Source organism: Pseudochaenichthys georgianus, chromosome 13, assembly GCF_902827115.2.
Source record: "Pseudochaenichthys georgianus chromosome 13, fPseGeo1.2, whole genome shotgun sequence".
Taxonomy (NCBI): Eukaryota; Metazoa; Chordata; class Actinopteri; order Perciformes; family Channichthyidae; genus Pseudochaenichthys; species Pseudochaenichthys georgianus.
The window spans coordinates 14,624,623-14,636,772 of record NC_047515.1 but is presented as its reverse complement, the minus strand read 5'-3'; the positions used below and the strand labels follow the sequence as shown (position 1 = coordinate 14,636,772).

Sequence of the window (12,150 nt, the reverse complement as noted above, 5' to 3'; positions counted from 1 at the left end):
GCTATGCTAGCAAAAAATGAATGCAGCCTTACATTTCTCTTTCTGTTAACTTACACATTATAAAAACCAAAGCAATTGCAGGGTAGCTATTATTATTACTACCAGAAGCTAGAATATGATACAGTTTCACCTAAGGTTAATTCATCTTAAATGTAACAGATCATACCATGCTGATCTTTGCATATTCAATTGTTTCTAATCATTTTCTCCTAATCCACTGTTCTAACTAACCACGGAAAAGAAATGTTGACATGCTTGAGGGGATGGTACTAGTGTTAAAGATCATGTTTTCAGTCAAGGTGAGTTGTAAGACATTTTTGGAAACAGATGATTCAGATCACAGACCTCTCCACCACTTCGATATCAAAGCAGAAGCGCTTATCGATGGAGTCCGTTTTCCTCCGAATGCACGACTTGAGCTTAAACATCTCAGGCTGGTTCACGACCATGCCATTCTAAAAATAAACAAACAAGACATTATTAAATACAAATGAAAGGGAAACATGACAAAAATGATGTCAAATACTTTCCGTTTAAGTTTATATAAGTAAAAACACATGAATCGTCCTATCGGTTAATCTAAAAACGCATAGGACGGTGGCAGGAGGTTGATCTAATACACAAAATAAAAAAAATATTATTGGATCTATATAAAAGCTCGTGAAGCTTTTACAAATCTTTATAAGCAAATGCTTGCAAATGTAATGAATACGTTCAAGACACAATGTCTCTCTGTTAAAATGTTATTTTCATTCCTTCCCCTCCCTTGTTATTTGTGAATGTCGTTATCCTTGAAGCATTTGTGTCTGCTTTAAGTTAACAAGCCTTTCCTTTTAATGTTTATTTTATTAGCTTTTCTTTTTTAATACTTAATGTCTTTCATTTTTTGTAAAGCACTTTGAATGGCCTTGTGTTGAAAAGTGCTATAAAAATAAACTCGCCTTGCCTTTCCATTTCTGTTCTCAAGTTGCAGTCCTGTCATCTTTTCCCCCCCATCTGGGTTGAGTCTTATAAGGCTCTAGGGAGTTCTTTGTTTCATCCACACAGATTGTACTAGCTTTTATTTTCTTTTGTTATCTGTATGTGTAACTAAAATGAACAGAAAAAATAAACTAAGCTAAAATAAACTGAGCTACCTGTTTCCCCCCGGATTTATTTTCATTGTTGCTCATGCTGAAGTTCTTGCTGCTTTTCTCATACGTGCAGTAGTGACGAGTCCAAGTGCATCCCAGGGGACCTGAGACAGACAAATAACCAACATATTACTTCTGGTAAGACTTCTGAAAATCAATGTGCAATTAAAGTGTGATAAATCAAATGTTTATCACTGCAGATAAAATCTACCAAACCCCCCCTTTACTTGAGAGCACATCAAAGTGAAACAGTAAACAGGATGAATTATGAGCTCTGTGTGAGAGAAGCCTGGGAAAACTCAAGACATGTTTATGGTGATGGATGTAAAACCATGCACTTATAAGTGAGGGGGGGGGGAGTCTAGTTAGAAAGACGCAGGTTGAACAATACTCTGTTTATCCTTTATTGTTCTCCCATGTCTTAATTATATTTTAGTTATCTATTATTTTACTCAATGTGAATTTGCTATTTTCCTGCTATTTGTGACTTTGTGTATTTTTCTTGTATTTATTATTTCATTTATTTTTATTAATATTATTATTTTTTTTTTTAAATTGTTTCCTATTTACTGTGACCATGACCTAACGGGGTGGGGGTAAGGGATAGGGGATGCGTATTTGTCTTTCCTTTAACAAACAAAAAAGAAAGAAAGAAAGACTCACGTTTCTCCTGGACGTACAGGAAGCCTTCCATCGTCCACTGGCCGGGGGGTTTATAGTCCTGATCTGCAGACCTTATCCTCTTCATCAGCTTCTCCACTTCCTGCTTAGTGCTCACAAAGTTGTTTCTTGTCTGCGCAGAAAGCAGAGGATTGGATTATAATTGCATTAACAGAGGAAGTCTTGTGTAACTATTTCTCATCTCATACTGTATAGCTTCATTTTGTCTACGTCAGGCTGAAACAAATAGAGGAAAAACGTCAAACAACTGACAAATGCTTTACATTTGTGCAATGACGCGAGAACACCTGGGGGAAAGAACACATTGGCAAACGTTATGGGAATACAGACAGCATCTAATTCAAAAACACTACATTTGTATTGCAGGGATACACTTGAAGTGATGTAAATTAGGACAGAGAGCCAGTTCTAAATGCTTCCAGGAATTCTCTTCTTGGATTTTAAAAAGGTCAGGATGAGGCTGTTTCTTAGATACTACAAGAGCGGTGCTGAGACAGCTTCACCTTCAGCAGCTCCTATTAGAGCCCTCTGCATCTGAGGACATGGAGAGAGGCGAGTGGAAATGGCCAGGGCAATGGCGCTGACATTTCGGGTCAGAGAGAAATTTGAGCCCTGAGGCTGCAAGTGGTGAGGTCACGGTGATGGAAGGAGAGGGCATGGTGGCAGCTGGAGTTTTACTCCCAATTCTTGACACACTAGCATTAAATGGCCAGCAGTAACCACCCGCTATACAACACTCTAAATATTGATCCTCCCTGCAGCAAAGAATCTCATTTAATCACACAGCTATCCATTAGTAAAAACTCTGCTTGTTATATGGGGGTATGATCAGCTGCAGAATCTGATCACGTGGCGGGTTGCCTTTGTGTACCACCCTGGAGTAGCTGGGACTTACATTCTGTAGGTTGAACTGGAGCTGTTGTTTGTACGGCTCAAACTCGTGAGCCAGCTCGTATCCTTCATGGTAGAACGTAAACAGACCCTGAAGGAAGGCCAGGAGCTGCAAAGGGAACAATAATAGCGGGTGATTTACTGAGTTAATGTTCTGTAGAGCTTCAGTGCTAATTCAAGTGAGAAATGCCATTTTAAAAAGCAACATTGCGACATAAAATGTTTCGTTTTGAACACTAAAAACGCTGATAATCACTATTATCACACATTCAGAATCTCTTTAACATCAGGAATCCAGTCCATTCTATTTTTCCAACATGGTTTGAATTATGATGTGATGTAAAAACGATATAATTTGCTTTAATTCTGTGCTTTCAATCACATTTTCTTTTACATTCTACTTTTCTTTTAAAATGCTAATGGTGATGTTCATACTGCCAGTCAAAAATGAATTAACTTATTTTTAAACATCTATAAATCCAACCAATATAATTATTTCTCGTTGCACTGAATATTGCCCCAAAAAATACGTTTTTTTGAAGGTTCTTACTCTTTACGACTGACAGATATTGATGTAATTTTCCGCACAAACCCCCCCCCCAATTACCTGGGGCCGGCACATTTACATTTCTGGCTATAGCTCTGGGTGAGCTGCCAGTGGGTGTAAACAAAATAACATTCACTTGCTCCCATCTCACATTTCCAGACATTTAACACCTTACAGGAGTTAATGCTTCCTGGTAACTTTTACGCTAAATATGTTAGAATTGACTCCATAAATCTGTTAGGTGGGGGTTTTCAAACAGGCTTTTCACAACAATCACTTCATCTCATTTAACGCACTACCTTCCACAAATGGATTGACTTATATCACATAGAATTTGCGATAAAGATGACAAATGAGTTGTATACACAAGCGTATGATTATACCTGTGAGAGATGTATCATTGTGAGTGTCATTAAGAGACGACAGACTTTTAAAAAGTTACTTCTATCAGCAGTAAAAGACAGTCTGTGCTTTTTTTTTTTAAATTAGATGCCACTTAAACTAAGCTTTTAACAACATATTAAGTAAAGCAAAGCAAATACAGCATCTTAAATGTGCATTAACTGAGCACAGAAATATGTAACACTGATTCTTACCGGCTCGACAAACTCAAATTTCTTCTTCTCTTGGACTTCTTGGATTTTGAAAACATACTCAAGGGACGCATCGTAGAAGAGTTGTCTTTCCTTATCAATCTGGGTGTCAGCCTGAGAAATAGCAAAGAAACCAGGGTCAGTGGCGTCACAAAGGCGGGGGTCAAACTGGCAGAGCACTGTGTGGACAGAGAGTTAATGCCTGCATGCACACCTAGGAGAAGGGTGTGCAAGAGTGGTGCACAAACAACAGCTTTATTTTTAGGAGACACTGAGCCATAACACCGCATTATTCAAAGACATGTTGAGAGGATCAGAACAGTTGCTTTGGTTTTACCTCCTGCAGATATGCTTCCTTCTTCTTGGATGATAAGTTGAGGTGTCTCTCGAGCGTGGAGTAGTATTTCTCTGTTTCCTTATCGAATTTCTTTTTCCCCTCCTGAAAGGATCCACAAAACACATAAAAGGCTTAAACATTACCACAAATGTCTCATGTATTCCTGATGTGGCTGTGTGTGTGTGTTGGAACTGCCACTAGGGGGAGGTCTGACTACGTTTTCACATGCCGCTTGGCCCATGTCATTCAAGATTCTTGTCAATAGATTATTACAGTTCATATAAGGGGCACATGACTGTTAAATGACAAGTAGACAATGTCGGCATGGTCAATGAGAACCATTCATTATCAAGAGAGCCATACACGCTATCATTCTAACAGTGCCCCGGCCAGGGACACAAGTTAACTGGAAAATAAACACTGCTCATCATCAGTAGGATAATGCATTTGGCAGTGTCACACACAGGACTGGCTGGATGCCGTTAGCATTTTCCTTCCTTGTTATGCTCCACCTACCTACAAGTCAAGCTATGTAGTCACGAGTCCCAGGATTCAGACAGGGTGTCCCAGAAGGCTGCGATGAAGGAACAGGAAATGGGCTTTTCATGCCAGATGCCCATCTATAAAAGCATATGGACTAAGAGATTCAACATTCTTTCCCCCTGACCGAAAAAAAAGATCCACTTTGCAGGCTTTAATCAAACTCTGCCCATGCAAACAGAACCTGACTGTGCGAGGGCATTCGAGTGTCTCATCTGCAAGTCTGACCTCTAAACCAAGCTTTGCCCATTTAATGCCCGTCTCGCTATGCAAACACTCACGCAGGGGCGAGTGGAGAGACATAATACAAGAGGGGGTGGGGGAAAGTGTGAGGAAACGGCCAATGTAACCAGAACCTCCTTGTTTGTTTTCATTCCCATGGCCCTGAAATTTAGCAAGTCTAATCTAGCTACTGATATGACCTCGAACAGTGTTCTGCCTCAGCACCCCCCAGCAGTTAAACACAGCCGAGGAATTCACCAGGAGACAATGTAACCCTCCTACATAACTTTTACAGATACAACACAAAAATCAATAGATAATTTCATGTAGCAGCATCTGATTTCCATTTCTCTGGTCATGTCTGCCCCATGGTTGATCTTGTCAGTAGCGCGGAGAATGTAAAAAATCAATTCTGTACACCCTGTGCCCACTATTCAGAAACAAAAAAAGGTAAAGTAAAAAAGATGTGTGATTAAATATGATGTTGACAGGAATTACATTTCACTGCGAGGTCGGGTGTTTTTGTTTTTCAGATAACAAAAAGGGGGCTGACTGTCTGCCATTGTGACTGCTGTTGACATTATTTTGTGCGCACGCATGCAACTAAAGCCCTGGGGAAAATACCACTGTGCACACACACACGCACACACAAACACACACACTGGGGATCACATTAAATTATGAGCGTCAGGTTTAGCTGAGCCCCGCAGTCAAAGCAGGAATCTCCCTGCAGGGCTGACCACTGTGCAAGAAAAACACCTCCACAGTTTGTCTGGACTAACTCTTTCACACGTCCAAAGCAAAGAGCTGGGGAGTGACTCAGAGCTGCAGAGAATCTGTGAGGCAGAGCCAGCCTGATTAAGTCACCCAAAGTGTCCTGCTTTTCTTTTGATCCAGGCAGAACGTGTACAAACTGGCACTACCGTCCATGTGGTGAAAGCATACCCCCCCCCCCCCCCCCCCAGATCTGTTTGTGTAATCAGGGTGAAATACAAACAATTTAAAATGCAAAGATTCTCCGAGAGAAGGAGGGAGCATTGCAGGCGAAGGCTTTGAAGTCCTACACGGGTAGCAGAGGACATAGATGTGGAGAGATATAAACACTGAAGAACACATGACAGGGGCGTTTCTGACAAACTAATACCGGCGCCCCCCCCTGTGTAATCAGCTGGCTGGCAATGGATGAAGCCCAAGTACTTCCCAACACTCTACAGTGCACAAAACACACATGGACCTACCACTTGGGAGATTTCCTCATCTGATTGCTTTGTTCGCACTCATGAATAAATCAGATGCATGATGAGAAATTGTGATGCGGCTTTCCTCTGTAGTAGAATCTTTCACGGGCGAATCTCATGTTGACGTTAAGAGCACTTTGATGCCAGCTGTAGTATGTGTGCGTTTGCTAATTGCTAATGGAGCGTTGCAGGGAGGACAATGATGGGAAAAGTGGCAGGCAGCCTTTCAACTGGTCATCAGGTGTTCTCAGCGTGCTAAAGAAGAACGGGTGCTGGGAGCAGACTGGGGCCATATTTGGAGGGTGGCCGTACATCCACAGTTTTGACACTGGTCCTAACGAGACTCGGGTCATTATTTCTCAGCCTCTCATTGCCATGGTAACAGATGTAAGTAGTGAGGTAGGTTGAATGTGTGAGGAAGGAACCCTGGTTATCACACACTACACTTCCTCATTTCCTTCCAACACGATGGCATAACATAAACATCAATGGCTAGAGAGGTGTCACGTGCAGCACCAGAAGTTCATTTAAAATGAATTCTCTGGGCAGGGACATAACAGGGAGAGCTCCACAACCTATCTCCATAAGCTCATTAGAGGAAACTAATTGGAGCAGGGGTCCAGAATGGCGATTAAATAGCAATAGCTTTTTTAATGCTCCACCACACATGAGACGGTCTCGCTTCCACGGGGGCGGCTGAGCGCACGCACGGATTTCAGCTGGAGTTTCTTTACTGCAAAGCCAGAAAATGTCTCTCTGCTAACCTGAAATCCCACTTCCCGAGGAGACATCACAGGCAGCAAGAGGTTGGCCAATTAACACAAAATAATTACAAACAGATGCTTCTAAAGAGTTGAAAACAAATACGCAGACTTCTAAAAATATTGTTTTTAGTGTGTATGTGGCAAACTGCAAAGCTTTCATCTAAAACACATGTATACCATTTAGTGCCCATTCTCTCGCTGAAACATGATGACATTATTCTAAAGTAATACAAATATAAGTACAAAAATCTCCATATAGCCTAGTATGTGAAGAGTGAACAAAGACATTGCTTTTGAATCTGATAGGGTAAGAAGCTGGTATCTACATTCTCATAAACCTTCAAAAGCTTTTTTATTGTAAAGGTTTCAAACAGTCCTCTGGCAGGCTTTAGGAATATAGCTCCGTTCAATCCTATAGGGATCCCTTAGGCTTCTCCATCTTAAAGGGAAACATTATCATATTGTTTACATGTCACTCCTATGGTAAAAGGCAGTCAATATATTAGTAAACATGAACAACACTAGAGCGATCAAATTTGAGATGTCATTAAGTTACACATCTGGAGCTGATCCATAGACCAGGAAGGTGTGTGGCACAGTGGATAGAGCGTTGGTGTTCGGATCAAGGGAGCACAGGTTCAAACCCCACTGCAGCTTGTCGTTGTGTCCCTGAAGACACTTCACCCCAAATTGCTCCTGTGGGGATTGCCCACAGTATTAAGTATGTAAGTCACTTTGGATAAAATCATCTAAAAAGTAACATGTAATGAACAGGTAAATATCCTGAAGAGGACACACAGCAGCCAGGGGAGTGCTCCAAGTACAGTATATAGCAATAGTTTGTGAAAACACAACAACAGAAGATAATCTGGGTATAAAAAAGAAAAGGAAAAGTCGTGTGGGTCCACAACATTATTCATCGTCTATGGAGGAGAATTTACACATCCCAAGACTTACTTGTCTGGCTTTGAGAAAGAGTAGCTCATGTTCACAAATACTGATTGAACGTGCCTATAGGCCTTGGAAATAACTTAAAGAGGACCTTTTATGCTTTTGAGGTTTTATCTTTCCTGTAGTGCTGTATATAGGTTTGTGCGCATGTAAATAATCTGCAAAGACTCAAATCCCAAAGTTCCCTCCAGAGGGAGTTTCTCTCCCTAACACCCTGGAACGCCTCCATTGGACTCCATTGGATCACAATAGAGCCGGCCAGCTAACCAATCAGAGCAGACTGGGCTCTGGTTTCAGACAGTACGAGAAAAATAAAGCACTTTTTGAACATTAAAGCATGTCACAGTAGAGGCACAAAATACAATTATGAAACGTGAACATTTGCATAATAGTGCCCCTTTAATATGCTCTCCTTTAAGATCTACTTGTTCTTTCCACCTCACGGGCCACATCATGTGTGGGAAAATACCTTTTGAATCATCAGGAAGTTTGGAACTCCTTGTTAAGATGATACACAAATGGTTATTTGTTTTGGACACTGGTCGGGGATGACTAAGGAGCTCTCTCACACTGCCCTCATTATGTGCGAGGCAACAGGAAGTTTTTTTAATAACAACATTGAGGCCATCTTCAAATAACTCTATGTTTATAACAAGGTTATTGAAGAGTTTGTTTTCTTTTATTATGCATTTAATATCAATGTCCATTCTAATAGTTGCTGTGTCTTTGTGAACCTCTCATCTTTATCAATGACGTTATTCTTTTCTCAACAATTCAGCTTTCTTTAACCCAATGCCAGAGAAGATTATCTGGAAATGTTCACCATAAAAAGGGAATGATGTGAAACAGTCCTGTGTTCAATGTCACTTTTGGCGCCAGAAAACAGTGAATAGACTGCAAGGAAATACAATAAGACTACAAACCATTATGTCAGCTCATCCATCAAAATGAAGTCATTGTTAAATTGCAGTGTATAGCGGATACTGTCCTTTAGATAAAAGGGAATTGTATTAAAACTTTCCGCGAAACCCATGAATACCCTTTTAAAACTACCAACATACTCCTGACTTGTACTTTTAGGGCCTTTATTTAATTATGTAAGTTGTCGCTGTTTGAATATAAGCTAATTTAATGCACATTGCTTTTGCAAGAATCCGAAATATTTACAGTGGATGGCTGCCGCCTTCAAACAGGTAAGAGACCGACCTCTCAAGGTCTACTTTGACTGGCTCGTGAAATGCTAGTGATCAGGAGAAAAAAGTCATTACGTTCTGAAAGATTGTTTTTAATGGTGTTTCTGCTTTATTGGGTAGGGCACAGTGGAATATGATGGGACAGACAAGATAATAATGAAAGGAAATGTATTTAATTTCCATCATCCTATTCATGCATTTTGTTGTTTTGCAGCATAAAGTAAGAGTCATCCCCACGGCTGTCACCTTAACTTCCTTTTCTCTCACTGTTATTGGGCGAAGTGTTTTTGAAGCCTATTGTTTTTCTTGTCTTATTGCAGTGTGTATTTCTTTGCTACATCAACCATTTTCTCACAATCTGACAAAGTTTATGATGCTAAATGTTCTGCAAATTAACAGGACATCAATTACATATTCAATCATCTGGCCCCAGGAGTTCAAAACTTTTAATCTCAATCAGATCCGATCAGATTTTGAAATCCTATTTTTTGTGATCCTGGATCAGACAAGTCGGCCAAATGTTGTCCCTGGAGTTCAAAGTAATTCAGGATAGGATCACCCTGATCCAGATTACGACTTTTCAAGATGACTAGATCCTGAATATCAGTGCTTTAATCCTACCAATCGCCATCTAGTGGATATGAAAAATAATACAAGGAAGACAAAAGACCACATTGCAGAGACATCTATTGTCCGCAATTACTTTTGAAAGGTGATGACAGATGATGGACTTTTTTTTTGTTGAAGATATTTTTACTTTAATCTAAATTACATTTGCGATTGACAATCTTTACTGTGATACTTTTATGAGCATAAACATTTATGTCATCGACATTTGGTTGAAAACAAAATAGGCCCCCACAAACGTGAGCACAAATGGAAAAAATACAATGTATTTCCCATGACGGCTAAAAATGGTGTATTATTTCAGTTAACAAACTTTGCCATCTAATTTAAATTGAAACATATTTTAAAATAAATTGTACAGTACATTTTGCTCTGGTAATCCACTGGAAACCCACCCCTCTGGTGGGATCAGGATAATCCAGTTTTTTGGGATCAAACTGATCCCAATCCTGTGTTGTCGGTTTGAACTACCCGTTTTGAAGATTTGATCCAGATTAAAGCTTGGATTGGATTTCCTGATCTGATCGGATATCAAAGTGATCCTAATCCTGTAGTTTGGTTTTGAACTCCCCAAAATCCAAATCTGATCTGATCAGATAGGGATTAAAAGTTTTTAACTCCTGGGCCCTGGTGTTTAAAGTACTGCTGGGATAACTGTGCAGAACTGTGGTCACATCTTACTATACATAAACCGCGTCAATTAAATTCACTATGTGTAAGTTTCTCTTTTTGGCACCGTCTGTTGGTACCGTTGGCAAATAACTTCCCGAAGGATGTTGTAAACTGATAACACTTTTCCATCAGCACTATACACTTCCACTGGAAATGAAGCCTTTGCTCAGCCCTAATTTCCAATGATTTCTTTAGCACAACATCCCCAGGTAAGCAAACTAAAACAATGTATGTAACCGTATACAGTAGTATACGGTTTATTTCTATGATTGAAGGTTTAGTGCAGCCCACAGCTGGCGAGCATATTTCCCAACCACTTAAATTGATCCCTATCCTCAGCAGCGTCTTGGTTAGCATCTGGGATGTCATAGCATGAATGCATACGTAATTTCTGCCTCTGGAGACTCAAACTAGTAGAGAATCATCTGATGTCCCTTGTAGGATGAGGACAGCTCAAATTATCTTGACTCTCATCTGGGTCTGTTTGCACTAGTTCCTCACACACAGCAAGTGAAGGACCCCTAGGGTGCTCCCACATTAAGGACCCTTGAATGGAACAACATTTTGTCAGGAATGCCAAAAGTTAGACCCCTGGTAATTCCTCATCCCTACGGACTTTTTAAATTGTCAGGCCTTCAGGAACCTGACAACCACTAAACAAACACATATAATGGGGACCAAGCTTTAGGCAGTTTTACTCCAAAGGTTTACGTGAAAAATAGACATGCATAGCAATCAGAGGAGCAGGACTATGGGAAAGTTCAGCCACAAGGATGAGATCCAAGATACAGGAAATTCATTCAGAGCTGACTGTGTTGATGCAGTGACAGCAAAGAGTAAAGTACAATGAAACCAACACAGATTTCTGTCCTGATTTCAGTTCAGTTCTTGGCCTGTGAAGTTAACTTTCAGATCACAAAAACGTATCTGGAACTGAGAAAAAGGTTTGCAGAAAAATCTCAGTTCTAAATCCGGTTGTTACAGCAAGCGCACAAGGTAGTGAAAATGCATGATTGTTTGAATTCTTGTGGCTTTCTTGATGTGTATTTATTTATGCCGTACAAAGTTGTAGGGTTTTATTCCTAAACATTTGTTCCAGCATTTGTGTGAAGCAGACTGTTCCAAATACGTCCCGTAGTGCTGCATTCAATCTGCTGGTGTGTTATGGCCATGAAAGTGTTGCGCTTGTGCATAAGGAGCTGATACACTGGTACGCAACCTCCATGGGATTACTCGCATTATTCCCAAATAAGGCAAGAGCTCCCAGTTTATCCAGCTGACGTTCCGAAGCGCAGTAACTGGAAGGGTCAGACGGCCTGCAGATCTCTTCAGATTCTCGGAACAGTGGAAAGTTGCTCAGTCACTCGTGATGTCTGCCTTTTATCTCACTCTAGTTGGGCTAATGTTTAGCGGGGGATGGGCCGTAGGAGGAGAGAGCCATTAGGAGGAAGTGGTCGGAGGAAATAAGAGGTGGTGGGAGTGACGGGGGCTGTGGCTTTTAAGAAACCATTTTATAAACATAGAGAGTCTGTGCAATAACACTGAGAACTGTGATGGGGGGGAGTGAGAGAAAAAGATGGCAGCAATATGTGCTTTTTCATTACGGTAGGTACATGCGGTGGCTGAGACATGTAGCGACACTGGTTATTTAGTCTGGGCGGTAAAAAAGGAGAGTGATGGATGTTCACACCTCAGCACTGAGAAGAGAAATAGTTTCTTTACATTGCAGCTTGCACTACTAAAAAGCAGTAAAATGGTTAT

The 12,150-nt window shown here is 40.6% G+C and overlaps 1 protein-coding gene across 2 annotated transcripts in view; it reads right to left on the bottom strand.

The window, feature by feature from the left end:
* LOC117457258 (rho GTPase-activating protein 42) overlaps positions 1-12,150 on the bottom strand; it is a 90,537-nt gene that overhangs the window by 15,602 nt on the left and 62,785 nt on the right. For both annotated transcript variants that reach the window (XM_034097220.2, XM_034097222.2), the window contains exons 5-10: positions 4,183-4,284; positions 3,849-3,959; positions 2,710-2,814; positions 1,797-1,926; positions 1,137-1,237; positions 346-455 (exon numbers count right to left, since the gene is read on the bottom strand). In XM_034097220.2, the coding sequence (XP_033953111.1) occupies positions 346-455; positions 1,137-1,237; positions 1,797-1,926; positions 2,710-2,814; positions 3,849-3,959; positions 4,183-4,284 (659 nt within the window). The remainder of the gene's footprint in view (positions 1-345; positions 456-1,136; positions 1,238-1,796; positions 1,927-2,709; positions 2,815-3,848; positions 3,960-4,182; positions 4,285-12,150) is intronic.